The sequence below is a fragment of the Vanellus vanellus genome (assembly GCF_965231255.1).
Source record: "Vanellus vanellus genome assembly, chromosome: Z".
NCBI lineage: Eukaryota > Metazoa > Chordata > Aves > Charadriiformes > Charadriidae > Vanellus > Vanellus vanellus.
This window is the reverse complement of record NC_138908.1, coordinates 30,678,326-30,703,880: the sequence shown is the minus strand read 5'-3', so window position 1 is coordinate 30,703,880 and position 25,555 is coordinate 30,678,326. Positions and strand designations below refer to the sequence as shown.

Genomic DNA, 25,555 nt, shown 5'->3' with positions numbered 1-25,555 from the left:
GCTATATAATGGGGAAAAAAAAAACATCAGCATAATGGAATTAGGTAGAACATGTAATGACTGCGTATTTTTCTCTGGATTGTGAAGAATGGGATGGGTAGGCAGTGATACACGGATCCTTTAACTGAGGAGGAAACAAAAGGAGCTTCTTATTTGTGGAGAGAACTGTGGATGATATGTGCAACTGCATCTAACTTGTCAAAATACAAGGAAAAGTGCTCTGCAAATACAAGCAGGAAGGAACAGGGGGACAGTGCCAAGGCTCACTCTTCATTTAAATGCCTTTGGGCAGATATTCTGTTTGAATCCATCTCACAGCTCCTTTTATGACACTTCATAGAATCATAGAATGTTTTAGGTTGGAAAGGACCTTGAAGATCATCAAGTTCCAATCCCCTGCCATAGGCAGGGCAACAACTTCATTTGTATTTCTGGTTTGAGTCTGTAGTGAAGGTTTTATGTTCTCAGGATGATGGTATCCTACAGTGAATAAAACATGAGTTTCTCATCAAGTAATTCGTCCTTTACTCAGCTTGCTCAAAAAGGGACTAGTCAGGGTCTAGTGCTGCACATGTGAGCTACAGGAGCCTCCTAGGTCTTGATTACCTTGCTTCTTGCAGGCTTTGCAAAGGTATTTTGGGTAATGGATTCCCTGGAAGTAAAAAGTCCTGATACTCTCAGCCTTTTCAGTTTGTTTTCATAGAGTTCAAACTTCTTGAGGACCATCCTCATAAACTCAAGAATTTTTGAGTTGGAAATAGTTTGCAGGAACGTTTAGATACGGTCTTGAAGAGACTAATCTAGTGTAGGTACAAGTTGAGCAACTGATCAGTTAGTGCTGACTCTTATTTATGCAGCATAACCACTTTCATCATGTGTGCTAATACAGCATGAAACAATATATGCTTAGTTACACTACTGAAGATGGAATACAGGATGGATATCTGGAAATAACAGTAATTACTTTAAATAATTGTAACTGAAAAAAGGCGTGATGGAAGACCGTTCTAAAGATAGCTTTGACTTTGTTGTCATTTATCAGAAAGATACTAGTTAAGCTAGCCATCCATGTATAGAAAGTGTTTTCTGTATAAAGGAACAGTAAGCTATTTAATTCTGTTTTCCTAGAAGATGTGCTATTAGTGTCTGCTATAAGAAGTCCCAAGATCAGTCATTTTCTTATAGTGCATCTCTCTTATAGTGAAACAAAGTATAATTTCTTCACATGAAAAACTTAAATCTCACAAACTTCAAAACTTTGGCCACAGAGTAACAGAGTATTCCAAAAAACAAACGAACAAATAAAAAGCAGGCTAATACCCCTTTCAGTCCCCTTAGCTGCCCCTTGTCTCACACAAGAAATGCAGATTACACCATGTTTTAAAAGAAGGAAAAAAAATCCTAAGTATTTTCTTTAAGTGGTGTCTAAATAATAGTGAAATAATCACTTTCATATCACTTTTAGGTTGATTATCTCATGAAAACATGAGAAGTGTTTTGCAGGAATCACACACATTGCAGAAAATGAGGAAATGTATTACTGTGCTGAAGCACTGTTTGTCAAGGAACAATGTTATGTTTCTACCACACAGTGTCATTTCCATAGCATGGGTATAATAAAATAAATTACAAAAAAAAAAAAAAAAAAAAAAAGGCAAGACAGGCTTGTTTTCCTCATATTTTTCTGTAGAAATAAAAATAGGTCTGAAGAAGGTGTGTTAGAGTGAAAATTACATGGTCTCATGAGTGATTTCGCATTGGTTTGTCACACAGAGGATGCTACCAAGGCAAGGGGAAGAACACACCAGAAAGTGTAGTATAGGAAGATGCGGTATCAAGGCTGGAATCTTTGTAAGCCCAGGAAAAGCACCAGTGGTATATTAATGAGTAGATCAAATAAGTAAGGGGAGTTGAAGTTACACAAGGCTTGGAAGCATATTCAGAAAAAAAATGATCTGATGGAATGAGACAAGAGGTGAATTCAGAGGCATTGCAGTGTGCAAAGATGTGTAGAACATGGGAGCAACCTTAGCAGCTGCACATTTTATGTATGTGAGAATTGAAACCCAGATGTCAGGAAGGCAAGAAGTGAGATAAGCACCTGGGTGAATATTTTCCCTTTTTGGATGAAGTGACATAATTCTTAATTACCTTTAGTATATATTTTACTCTGTGATGCTAATGTATTTTGACCAAAGTCTTCATAAATGGAGGCTTATACTATTTTAAGACGTCTTAAAATGAAGTCAGACTTCACAGCAGTGGAAGCAGTTCTGAGAATTAATTGGACCATGTTATGTTGTAAGATAACATCTATTTATCCCGTTTCTTATGGGGAGAGTCAGATTTTCTCAGAAGCAGAATAAAAGACGAGTCGGTTTTAGTAAGCATGTTCTACTTTTTTTTTTGACAAATTACACAAATCATCTTGAAATGACATATACACTTAAGTTTTAAGGTCAACAAAGTTTTTTTTAAGGTTACAGAATTTATATAAAATTTCCATTTAGAAAATAGAAGGTACCTCAAAACTGATCTTGAAAACTGGGGGAACATTTAAAGTACCTATACTGTACTTAGGTCCCCTGGAAGTCCATAGCCTACCCTTACATCAGCATTTTCATAAACATGCCGCTCTGTGCACAGTGTGTCCTGTTTCCTTGGAGCAGGGCTATTCACATTAAATGATGATGCTTTTTTTTAATATAATTCAAAATAAAATGTTGGGGTTTTTTAATGTATTCCAGACATTTAAAGTATTTTTATATCAACCAAGCCTTTCTGTACATTATTTTTATAAAAGTATATTTAAAATACTGCTTACATAAAAAAAAAAAACCACCACCATGTAATTTAAATAGTTGGCAGTGGCAAGAAAGTACACAATAGCAAAGCTGTAACAAATCATTAGAGAAGGTCATCTTCATAAAACAAAATTGTTTTTTGTTTCTTAATGCTAGGAAGTATTCGAATTGCAATTTCTTGTACTACTATGGGGTTCTTGGCAAACTAAAATTTCACTTGCCTTTTTGGCGAAGGTACCTCCCTTTGAATTCACTCGAGTCTGTGATTCCTACTTTCCCTTTTAAATTCATATTGTAGCAGAAGCCCCAGTTTGAAAGCCTCTAAAAAATTTTGCATGAAGTATTTTTACTGGGCTCCAAAATTAACTTGTTCCTCTCTTTCTGTGAAAGATAACTGTTTTTAAATGCTTGTCACAGTAAATCTATGCCATCTATTCCTTATAGATTTTTGAATTGACAAATACCAAATGTGAGTCATCCAATATTTATTAAGCTGTTTAATCATCTAAGGTAATTGTTCCCATATATCAGGTGGTTTATTTCTCAAAAAATGTTCTAGGAGGAAGCATGTAGGCTTGATAATAATTTTCCCGTTACCCATTTTTACAATGGAGCATTCATTTTTTAAGCACATGTGAAGAGTAAGTTTTTTATTTGAAGAATCTCACAGAGAATGTCTCACTTTCAAGAATGCCTCCATCTCTCATGTTTTTGTGTGGCACTATTAAACACAGATAGCCACGTCCTATCCCAGATGTTCATAGTGGTCCTGCTTGCTTCCTGACAGGTTCAAGAGCGACCATATGGTCTGACATGAGGTTAGTTTACAGCAAGTGAGCAGGACTTGACTCAGACTGAAAGCAATAGGGAAGAAAATGTATTTTAGAAAAAGCTAATTATGTATGGATGCAGTATAGGTCAGTATTACTTTTGTTTCCATCATTGAAAGAAGATCACGTGTGGGGAGCAATGAAATGCAAGCATGTCAGTATCCGATAGTCTTTGACCAGGCTTTATTAGAAATTCCACATGAGAAGGTTTTAATGTTTAAAACAAAATTTACATAACTGAAGATCTTCCATGCTACGTGGGATTTTGATTTAGCAGACTGATATGGCAATGTGCTGCAATTACAGTGCAAACACAGTATAGACATTGCAGTATACAGTTGGATCTCAGTACAAATATGATTGCCATTACTGGCCTTTATATGCTCACCGTCACGATGCTGGGCATCTCCAGGTGCCGGGAGGGAATATGTGAGTTAAAGTCAGCTCAAGCCCATTCTGCTGTACAAAGTTCATTTTGTCAGTTGTTCAGTTTTTATACTCTCTGTTGGACTGAGCCACATATGCACTTACCCCTTGCTGGGCTGGCTGACTCAAGAAGCCTTTCACACTCTTTTGATTAACTCAGGGAAAAACATTTACACAAGTAGTTAATCCACTGAACTGATAGGCATTTACCTAAAACAAACCCTCCAGTCCCTTTTCTGTTGAGATAAGTTCAGCTTTCTTTGCAACAGCTGTGGTCAGTCACTCTCTACATTCTTCCCTCAGCTTCATGACCACATCACCCTTGCTTATCTCATCTGGCCCTTCTTCTGTTTTAGGGGTTTGTTGACCAGATAGAAAAAGGTTAACTTTTTTTTTTTTTTTTTAAATGAATAAGTTTATTTAAGTAAAGCAGGCATGGAAAGGAAAAATGAAAAATGGGCTAAATAAGGATCAAAAGAGGGGGGGGAAAGAAAAGTGTGTGTATATACGTGTACACAGAAATGTAGAGATAGTTAGTCAAAGGAATAGACACAGCCTTCATACCATATGCACACATACTACCTTGTAACACTTCATACAGCTGTAGGTGCCAATCTGGAGCAGTGGTACATCTGGTGACAAAGGTAAATAAGTAAAAGGAAAATGTATGATTGGGTTTACATATTTTCTAGTCATCGAGGTGATCCATTATCAGCACTCTTTCCTTAGCTTCTAGGTTAGAGTTCATTCTATCAAAGAAAAGCAGAATTCAAGCTCTGCTTTTTCCAATCTAGCATAATATTTTAAAAGTTGTTTCCTCCTAATGGTCTTTTTTGTGCTGTACACGTATGTAAGAAAGGAATAGACAATAATAAAAATTTTCTTTGTATAGAGTATATTCTCGTTCCTATTTTGCTATGGCTAATCTCAAGATCAGAAGTGCCATATGCTTAGATATCATGAGGACTGGAAATGGCTAGTTCAGACAAATAGCTTTCCCTGCTCATTTTTGCCCCAGGAAAAAAATATGATCCGCAGAAAGGGTTGATAGAGAAAGCTACAAATACAGCTGAAAGTCTGCAAAACAACATTGTCACATTGCCCACCTGTAAGGGAAATGTAGTTGTAGAACAAGTTGGAAAACACAGAAAGCAAGTTTGAGTTGTTAAAAGTACTTCCTGTGGTGTACCGCAGTGTTCACTGTCATAATTTCCCCATCTTGTTAGTAGAGTAACGAGGGTTTTGTCAACATCCAGAAACAGAGTTTTATGGTAGGAAACAGGCACCACCTCTTAATCTGAGACAGGTGATGCTCATTCCAAGTAAACTGTGTATCTGTTATGTCTGTCCAATGCATCAGTGAAAAGCATACCCTCAAGATGAATTTATTTATGCATGTACTCGGTGAGAGCTGTTCTGAAATGGCTGGCGATCAGCTTGAAACCTGTTTCTAGCATTTTAAGTAACAAGCTTCCACTATAATTTGGAAAGCGCTGTTCACTTTTGTTGCCAAAGAAGTGAGCTGTCTCCTTTTTAAAGTCACATCTTATTTGATTGTATACAGCAGAGTTCCATGAAGTTTTCATAAGGCACTCATAATTTGCCCATGTAATTTAAGGACTGAAAGTCTTTATTGTGTAAGTCCTGAAAATAGACTTTTCCACTTCTGTCCAGAAGCTAAACTTATAAATGTAGATCAAGATTATTAATAATTTTCTCTGCCATATAAAACAAACATCTAGAATAATTGTTTATGCAAATTGTGCCATGAGGAAGTTAGAGTAATGGATCAAACTAGTTCAATTTCTTACAAGAAGACTGAGTTATTGCTTGGAAAGAGTCGCTTTGATTTTTCTCTCATATTAATAGTATGAGAAAATATGAAGCAAAGAAAATCTTTATTCCACGTTACTCCATATGCTGTGATTTTTCACATTTTCTTCTGAACAGAATGACCTAGGACCTCTTCAACAACAATTGTACCCAATCTAACCAAGTTTTTTTCTGTTTCTAGATTACAAGTGCAAAAGAAAGTCAAATGTGGAGGACAGGAAGTTGTGACTTTTGTATTCTTCAGTTTATAGCTTTTTTCTTTTTATTTTCCAGTATGCAGTTTTCTTTTGCATCTTTGTCATTTCTTGTTCACACCTATGTTTATGGGCAAGTTTTCCACTTGGTGATATTGCCTTTACAAAAAAAAAAAAAGGCAGTTAAAAGATTTAAGAAGTATACTGGCTGTACTAAGTGGCTATGTTACAGTGTATTTTTGCTTTAATTTTTTTCCTTTAAATTTTAAATAATTTTTTTTCACACGTTGCTTAAAAGTTAAAAAACAAGACACGGAAATTATTTATCAGCTTTTCATTAGAAGGAGGTGTCCTTGTGTTCAGAGCTGCCTTGCTTCATAAAGCATTTGGAATAGTGGTGGCCTGAGTATGCTTTCATGTGGTTTAAAGCATTCTGGATAGTTCAGTATAAATCTGACGAGAAGAATTATAGATGTTCATGGTACTGAAAAGGCAGTGAAAGAGCAGATGAAGTAAAGTATTGCCAAATAGAAAGTAATGAATATTAAGAAAAAAAAAAAATGCCTTTAGCTTATATGTGTGAGATCAGAGAAATGATAACAGACAGTTTTGACAGATGTCAAAAAGTGTGGTTTGCTTCTGCTTGAGGGGTTGCTAAACGTGCTTGAGCTTCTCAATTTACCATTTAGATAGCTAATAGAGATCTAAGGAAGTCATAGATGGCTTTGAATAGATGGATAGAGCCATGTTATAGACCCAAACCCTGAAACTGGTTAAGAAGGAATAGCCAAATTTGGAGAATAAATGCTTTGGTGGCTGTTAAAGTTGACAGTATGGATGCAGTCTTTAGCTCAAGGGATCCCTATGGCACTTGTCCGCAAAGGACAGGAGTGGACAGTGGGGAAAATTCACTTACTGTCTCATCTGTGTATTCATCTTGAGAGAACTGTTTTCTATGTGAGCTGCGTTTTGGAAGAAAATTAGTGCCTTCCAGCAGTTCTGCCATCCCATCCCTATAATAACGTATTAGACATCTGTGGACTGTTCACAGGGTGCAAGAGCTAAAGACCTAAACCTGTACAATCACACATTCAGAATTTGTCCATGTGTGTATGACATACATTGATACACCTTCCCCATTTTTAGACTTTTTTCCCTGCTCTAAGGGTTCAAGTGCAGTAGTTTGTTTAAATGGAGAAGAGTAAGCTTAACAGTCTGTTCTGAAACATAAAATCACATACTTATTGATAAAGTATTTTTCTGGAAGCATTAGTTTTTCGAAGATGTACATAAATCATAAACTAACCAAACAGGTGAATAAAATTTGAGTTATGTTTCCTTAAAATGCGGCAGAAGTTGATTTGGTTTTATCCCATTGTTTTTTCTTATATCTTGCATCAGTTTGTATATGCGTTTGTATATATATGTGTATATATACACGTTTGTATAAACACGTGTATAGGTATAGTTATCACCAATGTTTGTATATGCCACTTTAAAAATAAAATAAAATATATGTCTAGTCTTTTCTGTTTGCATTTGAGATTCCAGTTTGTTAACTGTGCTGTTTTGATTGCTCCCATGTTTCAGGGCTGCTGATTTACTGACGAGACTTTTTCTTCCTGGAAATCCTCAGTGTCTGGAACTCTCTTCAGAGCAGCTTGTGCTAATTAGACTTTTAAGTGTCAGCTCTGTGGAAAGCATTTTTCTCCTGCTTCTTAAGAAAAGCATCTGGCCTGCTAAAAAAAATCATTTGTTAGATTAGTAATCAAGTCCAGCTAAGTGTGATCGTTTATGATCACAGACCCATTGATTTGCCAGTTCAAATTTAAAATACTTATGTTTAAATCAAAAGCCAGATGTACTTGGGCATTAGATTATGTTTCTGTTGGAGTGGCTTGCTAGGTTTGTGCATCATCAATAATTCAAACTAAGGTCATGCTATCAGGAGCGTATCGCTGTGTGACGCCTTCTGAAGGCTAAAGATATTTTGAGGATAGTTTGTGATTCAAATCATCGTGAGTTTTTCTGTGTGTTTTGTATCCGTTTCAGGTTTAACTATGTTTCATCAGTGATTTGTACTATTTTTTATGAAACTTGGTGTAGAAACTTTAGAAGAAAATTCCATACATAAATATTACTTTTATTCATAGTATGTACTTAAGCAACATCAGTTGTTTGTATACTAATTTAATAAGAATAGATCCAGTGTTCATTAAGTTCATCAATAGATTCAATATTCTTGTAATCATATCTAGTGTGCATTCAATAGTAGTAGTGTGCTTTATTATGGTACCTAGATGACAGGGACTGCAGTAGGAGCTGTGAATCTGTTCTCATTTACTGTTTTTCATCTTGGTAAAATTTCACAATTTTTACGGATAGACAAATAGCACAACAGGGAGCATACTATCCCTAGATTCCTGAGAATATAACATACTCCATTTAAAATGCTTTAAAATGGAAATGTTGGGGGGTTTTATTTAACTGTGCTATATAAACATGCTCTTTTCAGTTCTTTCAGCTTGTGTTTTCAAGGGTTGGGAAGAAAACATATGTATTTGTTTGTTATGGAATGTTGATTTCATACAGACTGGAAATTCAGGTAGATGGCTCTTGATCAGTGAAAGAAGGAATATCTGGATGATCCCCTATCCCTCTTCCCTGGAGTCAAACAATATGTTACAGGAGCTTTGTTCTGTGTTTTTTATGGTCATTATTGCCTTATAATCTGGAAAAAAAATATATCTGTTGGGCAGAACGATACTGTTCCCAAAACAGAAGTGCTGTGAAATAGCTCAAGAATGTGTAGAGGTGATATCCAGGTGATATCAGTGGCTTAAACTGGTGGTATGTGGAAGGGCCTCTTTATCTTTTAGGAGCATCTAAAATTAGCAAGTACATTTTTGAGCAAGTATGAGGGAAGATTTGATGATGTGATGAGCATGTTCATTAAGAAACCAGAAAATTTTAAAGAAAATTTATCGTATTATGTAGGAGGAAATACCCATCTCTATGGGTAGCAGTAATGTACTACCATTACTACTGCGTAATAAACCACTTTGGCAAAGTTCTGCTTCTCTGAAGCAGCATGTATTTCATTTGGATATTTACATGTTTGGTAAGAAAACGTAGTCCCTTATGTGGTTCTTCTAGGGCACAATGGTAAAGCTTTCCTCTCTTAATTGATATTGCATGTGTTTTATTCTGAATTAACTTGAGAAATAGTTGTCTACAGAGTGAAGTAATTTGAATATTTTACATTTGGCATGTATTCATTCAGTGCTTTTTTTGTTTCAAAACACAGCTTTCTTCACAGAGAAATAACGGGATCCTTCCATAAATTGTCAGTGAGATAATGTTACTGCTTTCTAGACAACGCTTTTCAAATACTAACTGTTTTAATTTGAAGCTGCTTGTTGAGACTGTGGGGTTCACTAGGAATACCTTAATCATAACAAGGGAGCAATTGTTCGTTGTTTTTTTCTTTTCTTGTGGATTTAACCTTGGAGCAGTTCCAGCTGTGTTAATAAGCCACAGGAAGCTGCAGTGAACATACATACATTTAAAGAAGAAATTCCTTCTCTTACCTAATGCAGAGACAACTAAGCAAGAGCAGCTGCTTATTGAAGTCAGTTTCTTTTTCTCTACATGTGAAATTAATAACCGAGGACAAGACATGAAACTAATTCACGACTAGTAGTTGGCTGATTTACATCCAGTAGCTGCTGTTGGATGTGGCTTCCACATATGAGGTTGACTTTGTTTAATAGGGGGAAAGTCACAAAGCATTAATTGCATTTGATGCTTTTGGACATTTGTAGAATCAGAAATTTAATTTAATCTAAATGAAATGCCGGTTTTATGTTTCGTACGTTACACTTTAAAAGGTCAAACATAATCAATTCCCTTCAAGGAACGCCAGATCTAAAAATGGTATTGGTGACAGTATATATATTGAGTATTGTTGAAAATGCCTACTACTGCTGACTGCTGCTTCTGCAGAATAGTTATGAAACTTGCAATGTACATAGCTCTTTGGGAGTCAATCAGGGGGCAGGTAGGACAGTAGACAGCAACTGATAGTATTCATGTTATTGTATGGAAAGATACTGCTAATGTACTTGAACCTGCCATTTTAGAGGCCAAAAGAAGATCAGGGGACTTATTTTCCCTACCAAAAACATCAGACAGTTTTCAGTTATCACTCAGCATCAACAGGCAGAGGGAGGTTTGGGAATTCTCTTTCTGTAGATCCCAGCAAATAATTTTTATCCAACTGAGGATAGCCATCTTCGGTAAGTGGTGTGGTTTAGCCCCAGCAGGCAACTAAGCAGCACACAGCTGCTCGCTCCCTCCCCCCATCAGAATGTCAGAATGGAGGGAGAGAATTGGAAGGGCGAAAGTGAGAAAACTTGTGGGTTGAGATAAAAACAGTTTACTAATTGAAATATTGCAATAATAGTAGAATAAGCAGTAGTAGTAATAATATTGTAATGAAAGGGGAAATAACAGAGAACTAAAACCCAAGAAAGACAAGTGATGCAAGTGATAACAGTTGCTCACCACCAACTGACCGATGCCTAGCCAGTCCCTCAGCAGCGCTCCCCCCCGCCATATTTTTATTGCTGAGCATGACATCATGTGGTCTGAAATAGCCGTTTGGTCAGCTGGGGTCATCTGTCCCAGCTGTGTCCGCTCCTAACTTCTTGCCTACCTCCAGCCTGCTCACTGGTGGGGTGGTGTGAGGAGCAGAAAAGGCCTTGACTCTGTTTAAGCACTGCTCAGCAATAACTAAAACATCCCGGTGTTATCAACACTGTTTCCAGCACAAATTGAAAACATAGCCCCTTACCAGCTACTATGAAGAAAATTAACCCTATCCCAGCCAAAACCAGCACAGTAAGGAAGGTATTTCTGAACATTTTGCATTATAGTAACAGGGACAACCACAGCAATTCAAAATGGAGCACTGGATTTTGTCTATGGCAAAAGTAATTTTTCTATTTTGTTTTAGCACTTTGTAAATTCATTCATGTTGACTAAAGTCTTTTTCTTCTGATACTGTTATCAGCTGTGCTATTTAGAGCTACAGTATTAAAAGCAGCTCTATCTTTTTCAGTTTGGTCAGCAAAACTTGAAAGAAAATGCATGTAATTGTGGAACTACAAGGCACAAAATGGTTTTAGAATTATTTTTGTTTCAGCCACTGGAGCATAACAATTGAAATAGAATGTTGCATTTCAAAGTGTTTCTTACTTCTCTTATTTTCAATAGAGTTAATATAAATTATAACTACATTTAACATGAGGTGTCTTTTGAAGGATTTCTGGTTTTTTGCTTTGAAAGTGTTTTGCCTTTTTTTTTGTATCGCAAATTACTTTTACCCTGCTGCATGTTTTCTCCTTTCTTTGGAAAGAAATATTCTGCCATATTCAAATCTAATTTGTGATTGTTTTGTTCAGTCCTGAAAAACATTTTTTGTCACATGAGTTTTGTGTCCAAAAACTTTTAGCCATCACTGTTGAGAGCAACACTGCCAGACTAGTGATGGGGTTACTACTTGAATTTCATGTTGTGGATGAGACTGACAAATACTTGGATTGTGAGAAGAATGGCTTTTATCTTGCTAACTTAGAATGCTAATTATGACTAAATTTCAAGCACTGTCAAACATTTCAAACTTGACCTTTACATACAAACATCCAGCCAACGTGTTGATCCAGAGGGCACCATTCCACTGAAAGGATGTTCCTGGGAAGAAGGCCAAACACTTGAAGCAATGTTTTGATTGCTTACTCTGAAATCGCAAACAACGAGTGACTACAATAGGTCCCCGCTAATGTATTTGTGGATTGAAAAAAAATTATCATTACCCAAATTAAACTGCATATTCCTCAAGCTTTTACAATTACAGACATTCTACTTTTTAGAAGCTGAACTTGAACTCAAAAGCCTACCATTCAGGCTTATATTTTTTGAAAACTTAGGTATTATATAGTAGAGGCATTATAGCCTCTACAATTAATGTGTTTGTCAGGCTGCACCCTCCTACGAATTCTTCTAGTTCTGTGACACCTGACTCTTTTACACATTTTTAAAATCATTAACATGCTGAACACTGTGTAAGTGCTGAACAGTGATAATGTGTGCTTTGCATTCTGTTCTTCTGTCAGAGGAAATACCTGTTCAGATTTCTGTCCTGTTGTTGTAAACATCTACTTTCATTTACGGTAGTATTGATATTCATGTGTGTGTTCTGTCACATCTTATTAAGGTACCTAGCGATGCTTTTAGAGAATACATTTTCCGCACATAGCAGTCTCTGTAATTGGGCAATAGTACTGTCAGGTAATATTACCTCTGTTTGTGATTTCTTTGTTATCTTTTATCGAATTTTGTGCTAAAATCAGTCATTCTGGCTTATGAGTAAATAGATCTTTGCGAGATACCTGTTTATATATTTGGATGGCTCTGACCACAGTAAGGTTTCAGGCCTGTTTGGTGTCAATAATGCCATAATACTTACAGTTATAACAAAAAATAATTGAATGTGATGGTTGTGTTTCCTAGGTATAGCATATCTGAGTGGAATGTGCAGTGAAAAACGAAAATGTATAATTGCAGAGGACAATGGTCTGAATCTCGCTTTTACTATTGCCCATGAAATGGGTCACAAGTAAGTATGTGGATAACAAGCCCTAGTATTTGTTTGCTTGTAATATTGCTATGGTTTGATTAATTTGATTGTGTACTTCAGTTTTTCCTTTTTTCTTTTAGGAAGGCTTTTAAATTTGATGAAACATTTGGAAAACAATGGTTTTGTTAATAATAATAATAGTGACATGTATTGGTATATATTATGTAAATTAAGAAAGTGTTTACAACTTGGAGTAATACAGGAATCTTTATAGTTACACAATAACTAGGTTAGCTGGAAGGACTGACATTGTCTAGAGGAAAAGCAGGTGCCCCAAGATGTTTTTTTCTTTTGGGACTGTGGTATTGTGTATCAGATCCAGCTCTGACTATTGTTGCCAACAAACATTTTAATGAGAACATGAGTTGGAAGAGCCCTTATTTAATTTGGCTTTCTCAGGATAAATCCCATTAAAAAGTGTATAATGGTCATCGGTCATCGCAACATTAATATTGTTTTTTCCTGCCGTAATAGGAAAGGATGACAAAGTGAAGGTGAAGGTAACTATCCTTCCTAATTGGATTGTATGTTATTACTCGTTCCGTGAGGAATACTTTGAAGTAAAAGTGAAAAATTATCATAATGCAATAATCAAATTTGTTAGTGAAAGTTGTATTTGATTCTTGGCTTCAGTACTTGTTAAAGAAAATAAATAAGGGAGTTCTTATTTTACAATAAAATAAAATAAAATAAAATAAAATAAAATAAAAATAGAGATGTTTATTAGTCTGTAATTTTTACCTGCAGTGTCTGCTCCAGATATTTGTGTATATATTTTAGGAATAGCAGCTTCTGAGTGACAACAGAGAGGGGTATTTTGTTAAATCCTTTGAACCTTTGAACATTGAGGTTAGGTATCTTAGGACAAACACTTTGAATTAAAAGTAATTTGGTTTAAATTTGGTCAAAGCTCTCTGAGAATGGAGGTCATAGCATCTAATGTTAAAACATGCAGTTGATTACAAGAAAGATTTGGAACTTAAAATATTTCTGTTTAAAATTTGTTCTGAATGCAAAAGAAGCAAATTCAGAGCAATTATGTAACTTGGAGGGAAAGCACGACATGAATATGAGATGCTGCATGACATTGGCCTTTTTTGTTTTTTCTTTTTTTTGATTTTCATAAATGCAGAAGCCACTCAGGTTAATATGAGCCAGCCTGTTTGAGTGATAGTTATGATAAAGGAAAGACTTCAAAAGAAAAAATTGTTTGTATTTTGTAGCCACATGCTGTTCTTTTTCTTTTCACTGTAGTGTTTGCTAATATTAGAAGGGGGATGGGTAGAGGCAGATTGATTTTCTGTACACTTGTTCTTATGACAGTAAACCAAGGATAAGGGGAAAGAAACAATAACTGAGTATGACCTGCAGATAAATTCACTGATGGAGTAACTTAAAAAGTTGTTTGAGGCAGGTACGATAATACCAGATGATTTAGAGAAATACAACTACTGCTTTATGACCTGCACAATAAAAACATATTTAGAGAAAAAAAGCTTGACAGCAGAATTACTGAGTTCGAACAAAGAGGCATCTTGATCAACAAGAAATGTGACACCTTATGCTTCCTGGGAAACGGTGATGTAAAAAATCCTGGATGTAGAAAATGGGAAGCAGGTATAACATTTTTGCAAAGTTACGGGCGATGTGTTGGTTCTGCACTAGCGAATTTGACAATGTGGGATACAGATATTATAAAGAAGGTTTTGTCTTGAAGCAGACAAGTTAGGCCTATCTTTGACATTCCAAGGGCTGCTGGATGCCAAACAGTATCCGGAACAAGTTAGACAGGGAAGCTCACTGTTGTGGCCTAGCTGTTTTTACAAGACTGCTGCGCAGGCCAGGCTCTATATAAGCCTAGTTGCATTCAGTCCTCAACTTGAAATATTTTCACGGCTTTGCATTGCTGTGGTACTGAGGAAGAGAAAGGATTTAGCATGATCTTCCTACAGGGACATAAAAAATAAATAGCTAATATATGAATCCTGGGAAAATTTGTTAAAGGTTATACTGTGAAATTTCAGAACTTTCAAATCCCTCCATATTAATTCAGATAAATTTGGAAAAACAAATCGTGATGATATCCCAGCCACAGTAATAATGGCATTTGGATGTCCTTAGAGATGTTCTTACATTTGTCTACAAGTACTATAACAAACATTAAAAAACCAATGGAAATAAAGAATAAACTAAATCTGGTTTCATAGTAAAGGACAGGATATTATTTGAACCACACATTTCTTCAGAAAATCAACCTCATGAGTGCTAGTAACAAGCCACATAGAAATTAGGAAGACTACCACAAAAGTGAAAGAATAGGTCGGCAGAGATATATAAACAGCTGCTACAAAAAAAAAACTCAAAAATGAGGGGCAGCCTCCACTGCAAAACAAGCAGAGGCATTCAGCTTGATCCCTGCTTCATTATGGAGCCACAGTCCTTAACCATTGCAATGTGAAATAAGGTGTTCATACCCCAAAGAGAGTAAGGTGATATTCCAGGGACATGTTTTCTCTGCATGACTGTCTGTGTCTGCCAGTGTAGCCCTGGTGATTGCAAAGCAGCACACTAGAAGCAGTTGACCCTTTGTGGAGAGGCAATATAAAAATATTTGAAGACAAACATTTGAATGAAGGTCCCATTGCAAAGGACCTCAAGACATTCAAATGTAACTGGAGTATTTCTCGGAGACATTTGTCTTGCTCATTCTTAACTGTCTCAGAAACGGAGATTAAATGATCAACATCTAGACCAGTCATAAATCTTTTCCTCTTTCAACACTTCATGTTTTCTAGAAAATTTTCACAAACTCTTTCTGAATCTTGAAGTCACTTAACTATTATCTTCTTTTTTTTGTCCAGTATCTGTAACCATTCTAGTTGCTCTTGCTGTTGTGTAGAGAGACCTATTCAGCAGCATAGGAGAAGCCAAAAACTTTCTCAAAGATTTTGCCTCTCAAAGTACGAAGAAAAAAAACTTAATTTTTTTGTCTTCTGTACAACAAATTACTTGCCTACAAGTTGTCATTCAAATAGACTCCAAATGTAAGCAGTACATTGTAGATTTGCACTGTAGCTTTTCATTGATCAGCCTGAGAACATAAAGAAACAAATACATTCACAATTACCATTGTTTCAATGAGTATAAAAGTACCTTTGAAAAAGGTAACAGATTGCTTTTGGAAGGCTTGTTTTTATACACAAAACTCCATGCTATTATCTATATACTTGGAATTCTTTTGTCTCTGATAAAATCTCATGATCATTTGCAAACTCAGAACAATTTGGCAGACCTCTAATGTCACTGACATCAGTTGCATAATTATGGGTTTAGAGCACTTTGCGGGGGATGGGGTATGCCCACTACAATGTAATCTAGGTTTGTTTGCACATGAATGCAGCTGAAGAATTACAATTAATTATATTGAATACATCTGATACATAGATGTTTATTAAGTGTTGCATTGTGGTTTTCTTAGTTTTTCCAATTAAAACAGAAATATTCTCAATGAAATACAATGGCAAACTACACCTTACTTTGCGATATGAAGTGTCTTTGTTCTAGCCATATATATCTGAAAGCAGATGATCTTTCAATGACATTGAGAATTAATGGTGTAAGTCAACAATTGTTTTTTGAGCTCCATCTTGAAATATTAGGAGCCATTTGGATTTGGTTTTGATAATAAAATCCTATTTAGTAAAATAAATGTGATGAGCAATTAGGTAATTATATAATGAAGTCATATTAATTACAGAATAAAAACAAACAACGATGAATTAAAAAGCATTATAGAATCATAGAATCGTTTAGGTTGGAAAAGACCTTTAAGATTATCAAGTCCAACTGTTAACCTAGCAGTGACAAGTCCACCGCTAAACCATGTCCCTAAGCACCACATATACATGTCTTTAGATATCTCCAGGGTTGGTGGCTCAACCACTTCCCTGGGCAGCCTGTTCCAACGCTTTGCAACCCTTTCACTGAAGAAATTTTTCCTAATATGCAATCTAAACCTCCCCTGATGCAACTTGAGGCCATTTCCTCTTGTTCTATCACTTGTTACTTGGGAGAAGAGACCGACCCCCACCTCGCTACAACCTCCTTTTAGGTAGTTGTAGAGACTGATAAGGTCTCCCCTCGGCCTCCTTTTCTCCAGGCTAAACAACCCCAGCTCCCTCAGCTGCTCCTCATAAGTCTTGTGCTCTACACCCTTCACCAGCTTTGCTGCTCTTCTTTGGACATGATCCAGAATCTCGATGTCTTTCTTGTAGTGAGGGGCCCAAAACTGAACACGGTGTTTGAGGTGGGGCCTCACCAGTGCCAAGTAGAGGGGAACGCTCATTGTCTCTGTGTGGAGAACTGAGACAAGACAAGAGAGAATGTAATTATTTTGGTTATCAAGTAACACTTGTATCTTTATTTTATTTACATGATTGCAGTCTGTGGGATATGACTCCTTCATATGTACGGAGAAATAAAGGATAGATTTACACTGCAGTATCTCAAACCACATTAATTAATAATTATGTGCTGTAAGTGTACTTTAAAAGTTGTTTTAAATGAGTAAAAGATATACTGGTGTAATATCTCAGAATCAATTTTATACACATCTGCATTCTTTTTCTGGTGTTTTCTGAAATATGAAATGTACCTATTTTTAAAATTCAGGATATTCTACCAGGTATTTTGTAGTTCCAAACAGGAAGTCTGTGGAATTTTTTAATTACCCACTTAATAAGTCATAAGCAAACAACATGTATTTGTTGTGATGATATTAAACAATGGTATGAAATCCGGTGGAACTTGAAGAGAGTTTTAAATGGGAGATCAGGAAATGCTCATGGAGCAACAGTTACTCCATGCATTTTTGTTATCACAATCCAAAATATGATAACAGAACGCAATAAAATCAACAAGAGTAATAAAAGCAGCTGTCTACCAGTCTTTGTGAATGAGTTACTAATGTGCATTAAAGTAACTCTAAAAAGACCTATCTTGATATGTATAAGGTTAAAGTAGAATCTGACAATTGAATTTGTGTTTAACAAGGAACAAGATTAGCACATGGAAAACAAAGCTATTGGGTTTGATAGAAAACATCCTTACATCTTATTACACAAGTATAATGAGAAACTTCAGAAGCAGTAGTGGTCACTTCCATTTATAAAACTGTGCACAGTAGGATTCATATTAGTAAGGATCACTAAATTGAGGCATTTGATACATGGCATTTTGTCTCAGATGTTAAGTCAAAGTATTTGATTATCATTTATTTTGGTACCTAGTCATTCGGCTGGAAGAGAAAGAATGAAGCCTTACTTGATACCTGGGTGGATATGCATACAGACCACCCACTGTTTACATTTTAATTACTTTTCTATCTTGAAAAAGAAGTGTAGAGAGGTTTTAAAGGAGAATGAGACTGTTTTTCTCTTTACAAATTACCTATCTGTGGGGTATACCAAGAATTTTAAGTCTCTTGCCTCTTAGTCCAGCAACTTGCTCGAAGGTTAGCTTCACCAGGAGAGGGATTTGGGGATTCTTTTGGAGGAAAAAAAAAAAAAAAGAAAAAAAAGACAACTTTCTGTTGACTTGGTTGGCAACAGCAGCTTTTCTTATGAACGATGAAAGAATCCCTCCCCTTCCATGTGCCTTCGCCTATTCTGGGACAGACTACAAAGGCAGAGTTTGTAATTCCTACTAATTTATGATAAGCATTGCTTTCTTTTGTTTTCCCAAACAGGGAAACTTATCTATATTAGGATTGTGATTCTCAGTATCTGTATTAACAGAATACATTTTTCATTCCTGAAAAGAGAATTTAGATGAACAATTCATTATTTGAATCACACTGCTGAAATTAGCTGCTTCCATAGGACCTTTCTCTTCTTCCATGAGATAGTTGATTTCTAGCCATGCAACAGATTGTATTGTTCTTATATGGATAATTATTTAATTACATTTATTTTATATTCCAGATTGTGGGATAAGTTTTTTCTTTTAGAGTAAATTGGAAAGTAAAAAAGTGACACTTTTTTTTTGCTGTTTTACCACAAAGGAAGAAAGATACTTTCTAGCTGTAGTGCAATTTTCTGCTCTGAGAAGGCAGCCAAATTAATTTTTCTGAAAGCTCAGAACATTCCAGTTGATTAAGAAATGAACCATAAATTAAATAATATATGATCTCAGGACAGTGGACCACAGTATGGAATTATGAGGTAAGCAATTGTTGAAGTTGAAAACCTATTTTCTGCAGAAATACATGCAGGTGTGGTAAGTTGAAGAATAGTTTTGAAACAAAAACGAGTGAAAGTACTAAGGAGTTCATGCTGTATGAGGTGGTCTTTTGAGGTTCCTCAATTGCAGAAATGTTTCAGTAGAAGTGCAGTTCCTTTGCAACTGCCTTCATTAATAGAGTATGTTTCCCAACTTTGTCCCGCAATCCGCTACTGAGGCTTGAATTCAAGTGAGAGTAAAGTATGAAACTACAAGGTTCAACATGATGATCTTTTATTTTAATAATGAATTATCCTTTTCTTTTTTCCAATTTCAGGCCTTCTCTTCTAAAATATTGTAACTTTCAAGCCTCTGCTTTCATTTTGGGGGATTCTTTTCACTAATGATGACTTATAAATTACTATTTACTAATTAGTAAGTTAAAAGCCAGTAGGATTTATAAATTTGTTGATCTAGGAGACTGAGAAATTCATTTCTTGGCACCCACGAAGTCTTTTCCTTTGTTTTGGCTTTAAAATACCAACTTTGCTGTTGGTTGGGACCTTCTTATTTCATGTTATGCTTTTCTATCTCCCCTTTCCTTGATGTGAAATTGTTCCTCTGTGTCTGTCTGTAATTCCTGTACAGAATGACATACACCTTCTGATTCAAACACAACCTCTTAAAATTTTGGATGCTTTTTGTCATTGTTAGTATAATTTGTATTCAGGCTAACAAAATTTTGGAGCCCTATCATTCCAAGCAGTGGAACATTTAAATGTGAGAAAATCATAGTTATGAGCATCAACAGTAAGTGAATGAATTTCTAGGAAATATAGACGAATCTCCGAATATACCTATCTCTTATATGCTGTTCACAGCATTTCTCTTAAAGTAGATGTGCATAATATATACCGTAATGTCATATATTTAGCGATCTCTGATTTGTTGATGAATTACTGACTTAAAAGATGTCATTTAACCAAGAGTATATTGAGGTGACATGTTAGGATAGTTACTCCTTTTGCAGATTAATTAGGTAAGCCTTTATTCAGTAATGGCCATAAAATCTCTCTGGGATCCCTTTGTCTCAGAGCTCTTGCTTCCCTGCATTCCGACTCAGATTATGTTGGGGTCCTGCAGTTTCAGGCATTCCCAAGGCAGAGGCTACTGCGTAAGAAAGAAGCTACTGCAGTACTGTGGTGTTACTGGGGACCATGCCAGTAACCCATCCCCAAATAATCTAGTGGCTTCTTTCTCTCTCCCATAAATCTGTGGACTACAGGGACTACAGGACAGAAGGTGCAGGCGTAGTGCCTCCTCGCAGCTGTGCAGGCTCTTGTCATTTCATCCCATTGCTTGTTTCCTTAGTTTTTCTGTCCTTTTTGGCTGACGGTCCAAAGCTGGGTTTCTCAGTACGAGTTTAGGTACTTAAATACAGATATTAATCTATCTGTAGGTATAGAACTATCCATAGATTCAGGTGGTTGGATACAGAAACAGCCTGACTGTCAGAGAGATGTTGAGCTTTAACTGTTTTGACTGATTTTCACCATTAATGAGCTTTCCTTCAAATTGTTGCCTGTCAGCTGCAGTGTAGACAGAGGAAACTAACTTTGAGCAATACAGTTTGAAAAGCACAGCCGCAGTTTGCAAAATTGAGCTTTGTAATGATTTTAAAAATACGTGCACAACAAACTATAAGAGATTATCTTTCCCATACACATATTTGTGTCATTGAGAGATTTACAAAGAAATGGCTGTACTTCCCTGCCGTTTGTTGATAGCTGCATAAAACCCAGACATATTTTTATATTATTTTTTGTATTCTTTTGCTATCTGTGGTAACATTTTCTGTCCTGTCTGTTCAAAAATGTTTGCTTTACATATCAAAGTAGGCATCTGTGTTCCACGGTCATAAAGTTAGGATCTCATTGGGCAGATGGGCATATCATACCAAACTTCCCAGTGGTCTGGAAATTGTCCAAAAAAATACACTTGCAATTAGAGATGACAGAAAAGTATGATATTATATAATTTTCATTTCCATTTACTCTTGCTCGCAAAATTTACATGGTGATTCAAAACCATAAAAAAATAGTTTTGCTTAGTCCAATTCCAAGACAAGAGGCTCAAGAAAATCTTATTTTATGCAAACACATCACAACAATACCTAGCAGAAATCAAGCCTCATTAGCCTTTTGCTGTTAACAAAACAGCTGAAGAAAGAAGCAGCTCAGGAAGAGATGAAGCACTGAAACAGTGAAGAAGCACTGCATCAGATTTTTTAGTAATTTAAAAATGTATAGTAATTTTGTACTTGAAATTTAGAGGATTAGTCAACTTTTTCTCCAGCAAGGTACCAAGGCTTCCTTTTCTGCCAGACTAGAATGTTCCAGGATCTATTTATAGTTAATTTTCCTTAGAATAGCATTTGTAAACTGAACAGTTAGTAACAGAACAACAGGACGTATAGGCTTAATTGACAGTCTGATACATTTAAAATAGCTGTGAAAAAGTTGTCAGAAGATCATAATAGTTTTTTGTTAATAAAGAGACTTTTTTTTTTTTTGGTCCATTCACTGAGTACCTGCTAGCTCAAAGTGTTTTTCCTGATTACATATTTTCTTCAATTTGAAGACATGTCAGTGTTTTTCCTTGGCGTAAGATTAAAGTCATATACCATAGACATAATTGTTTATCTTGAAATGCTGCAGTTTGCAGGATGTGACATGGGTATCGTATTTGCCAGAGGTGAATACTTTTCCTGTATTATATGCTCTGTAAAAATCGTCAGCAAGGGACCTTATGTATCTTCATGTTATGATGCTAAATACATCTGACACATCAAAGCTTTAAATTATTTATATACTTAAGTCAAAGGACCATGACACCATGCTATGTCTAGATCCAGCTTCTTGAAGTATGGTGGTAGAAGTGTTGAAGTGGTAGAAAAGAAAGCAGCTGTTTAGCAAAAGTGACAAACTCAGCTGGACAGTAGCATGTGATATATGTTAATGTCCATATATTAAAATACATATTATATTTTTTACCCATTTTTTTTAAGACTGAAAACATAATCTGAGTTACAAACATCCTAGAGAACCAGAAATGAGTCACAAAAGAGAAATATACATTGCCTAAAAATATTTCTTTTGATTTTTTCTTTCTATCATTAAATTGTTAACAAGAAGATCGGGGTTTCCTTGTCCAGTATACTCTTCCTTTGAAGACAAATTTTTTTCCGAAAGAAACCATCTTCTACCTTTTACCATCAAAGTTTTTCTGCAGCAGTGTTACTTGCCTTTCAGTTCACTTCAAGCTAAATAATTCATTTACAAGTAGAACCATGTGTCTTATCCCATTTATCGTGTTCCATTTGCAAAGCACAGTGAAAATAATGAATAAATAATAAAAAGCTTTCCACCTGGAAGAGTGTGGGGTCACTGAGCAAATTCATGATGCCATGAATGTAGCACGTGTAGGAGAATTTTGGAGTCCTATAGTGAAAATAAGTATAAAATAGCACTTTACAATGCAGACCTAATTCTTTCCAGAAGGTGTGTGCATAGCCTTATTTAACTAATTTAAATATAGCATAATGACTGAATGCCCTTTGTTGAGACTTAAAAGAGCTTTTCTTTCTTAATACTAGGCTATAACCAATCAAATCAAAGTGTGGTATTTGGTAGCTTTTCAGTATGTGGGTTGACACTAGAATACATTTTGTGCCTGCAGGAATATAACCTATTCCCTTTATGGCAGGAGAGATACTGTCATCTATCTTGAATCCAGCTGTATGCATATAATTGCAGCAGTAGTGAATTGTAAAGGAATTATTTTTTTAACTGGAAAATGGAACTAATATTTGTCTCCTACCTTCTAAGCACAGAGAAATTAAGGATTTTCCTTTGTACTATTCCTGCTGCACGTTAAACATCAACAGGCATCATCTTCAAAATTTTGCAGTACTTGTTCCAACTTTTTCCATGATATCACACAAAAATCTGGCAGTGTTTTTTAAACAAGTTCTAGAGGTTCTATTAGATAAAAATATTTTTTCAGTTGACTTGACAACCATGTATAATGTTAGTGGAGTTTATTTGACCAAGGCTCTTTGTCAAAATACTTTTAAACTGAGATTATTAAAATATAGTTTAGTTGCATAGTGTCAGTTGAAATATTGCTAATATTTCAGTTAGGGAATGCATTCCATAGGATGCTTCCTACTTTGATATTATATCTGACATATATAGTCTTTAACCAGAATGGATGGAGCATTTTTATATATCAGTGAAAAAATAACGCTTCTGTTCTTAAAACAGAATTTGATTTATTTCCATATAGATATGATCTACTGCTTGTTAAAGTACAGCACTGCCTTCTTTGTTAATTATGTTTTTTCAGACTGTTATAAAGTTATCCCCTTACGCCAGACTCCCTTGTCAACCTCCCACATGCACGTGGTGTTGTTTTATTCTTGCCTGAGGTTGAATCATCACAGCTGTGGGACAGAGGAGCTTATGGACAGAGAGCTAGCATAATAAATTCTATAAGAAGAGCACAGAACAGCACCAAATATTGTTATATCCTTGATTGTTAATGAAGAAGTAGATATACAAGTTTACATTACTTACACTCTTGCTGGATGGAAGGTAGCAATGACTGTTCAGCTTCTTTCAACATGCACATAATGTGATGTGGTGAAAGAAATCAGAAGTGAGTAATACTGCATATTGACTTTCACGTGTTCTTGTAAATGATACAAGGTCAGATAAAAGTATACAGTCATTACCATGCTATAGAAGACATCAACAGTAAGTATTGAGGAGAAGATTTCTGAGAATAAGAGCAGGTTCTGTTACTATTTTAGCATACTTCTCACAATTGTCTTGCGATTTTATTAGTTGATGTTAACATAATGACCTGTACTTCTCTTTTGAAGTAGCTATTCGTACTGATAGTCAAAGGCTTCAATACTGGTCTTCTCTACTTGCTGGATATTTTGTTATATGTACTTAATTTGGAGGTGGAAGCATATGGAGGAATGAATCCCATTGGATTAAGTGCATATACTTTGAACTATGTTTGAACGTCAAAGCGGAATAGGACAAGTGTTACAAAAGTAGAGCAGCTGAAGTATTGGAAGACAGTTGGAATTAGATTTTTTTGTCAGTGCTTAATGTTACTGCTATACAGCGTTGTTATAAGTACAACAGCTTTTACCACTTGTCTTAACCTTAAAAGACCATGTTGTCGTCAGAATTCATGTACTGATAAACTATACAGAATGCTTATGTGGTAGTAGTTTGGGAAAAAGGGATACACTGATGTTTGTATGTAATAGTGGCTCATGGAAAAATTTTTTGAAACAGTGAAAATCTTGGTTCAGCTCACATTTTTCTGGGTGATTTTACAGACTAGTTTGTGACAAAGTCTGACTCAAGAGCTGCTCTTCAGGGTGGATGGGAAATAATATTAATAAGAATTGTTTTTTTTTAATTTTTAAAAATGTTTTAAATGACGTGTAAATGTGTTAATTCCCACTCTGCATAAACAGGAGACATCAATTCTATAATAAATCGTATCAACAAGATTTTGTGTACTTGTAAATGCTTTATTTCAAATGACAGAATATATATGATACTGATAATACTTTAACAGTAAGGAAGTATATAACTTGAAGAGCTGTAAGAAAAATCTTTCTTGTGCATGCAGCAAAGTAAAGTGTCATTAGATATCCTGCGTGTGCTTTCATAGTTCTTATAGATAGAACTCTGGAGATAAGAACATCTCACGTTCTGCATGTGAGGCACATAGGTAGAATGTAAGGAAAGTGCAAAGGAACTTCTGTGTCATTCAGGACACAGGCAATTCAGGACAAGACAGAAGCCGAGAGTCAAACAGATTTGTTTACCTTGGTTTCACTGTTTAGAACTAACAAAATTATCCAATTCAGAAGCCACTTTAGCGCACTAGACTGCAGGGTGTACACATCACTGTAAGAGACTGAGCACTCCAATAGGCAAGATAAAGCCCTACATGGCATTTAAATTAATTTCATTAGAAAACACAAGGTAATGCAGCATGCAAAATGATACGAAATTGGATCCAGTCATGAGGAGGGTTTTGGGTAGAGCAGAGAAGAAAAGTGAGGTGGTGCTTTCGGTGACAGGTGGCAAGCCCTTTTTGCCCTTGGCAGTGTAGTGTGATGAAATATGGAGAAGCATGAAGTACTCTAGTTTTTCTACAGAAGAGGCAAACTTCTGTCTTTGCAGTCTCTAAGCGGGATGACCGCTCTTTGGCTGAAGGAATCAATACAAGGTATAAAGCTTTATTCACTCCAAAGTTTTGCTTTTCTGCGGGGCAGACTAGGGCTGCAAAATTCCAGCACCCTGTTGAATCCAATGTTCTGGAGAGTAGTCCCATGGTCATTTACAAATCTTCAAAAGTGGCTGGGCGTATTTAATTTATTTCTCTTAATGCCAGTCAGGTGTGTATCCACTTGGCTAATACTGAAAACTTTATTTTTATGCAAGTCTGTCTTCT

General features: G+C 35.7%; 1 protein-coding gene across 1 annotated transcript in view; it reads left to right on the top strand.

Annotated features, from left to right (window-relative positions):
* ADAMTS19 (ADAM metallopeptidase with thrombospondin type 1 motif 19) overlaps positions 1–25,555 on the top strand; it is a gene marked incomplete at both ends in the record, with an annotated part of 149,614 nt that overhangs the window by 64,720 nt on the left and 59,339 nt on the right. The window contains one exon of the mRNA XM_082497411.1: positions 12,661–12,766. Coding sequence (XP_082353537.1) covers positions 12,661–12,766 — 106 coding nt within the window. The remainder of the gene's footprint in view (positions 1–12,660; positions 12,767–25,555) is intronic.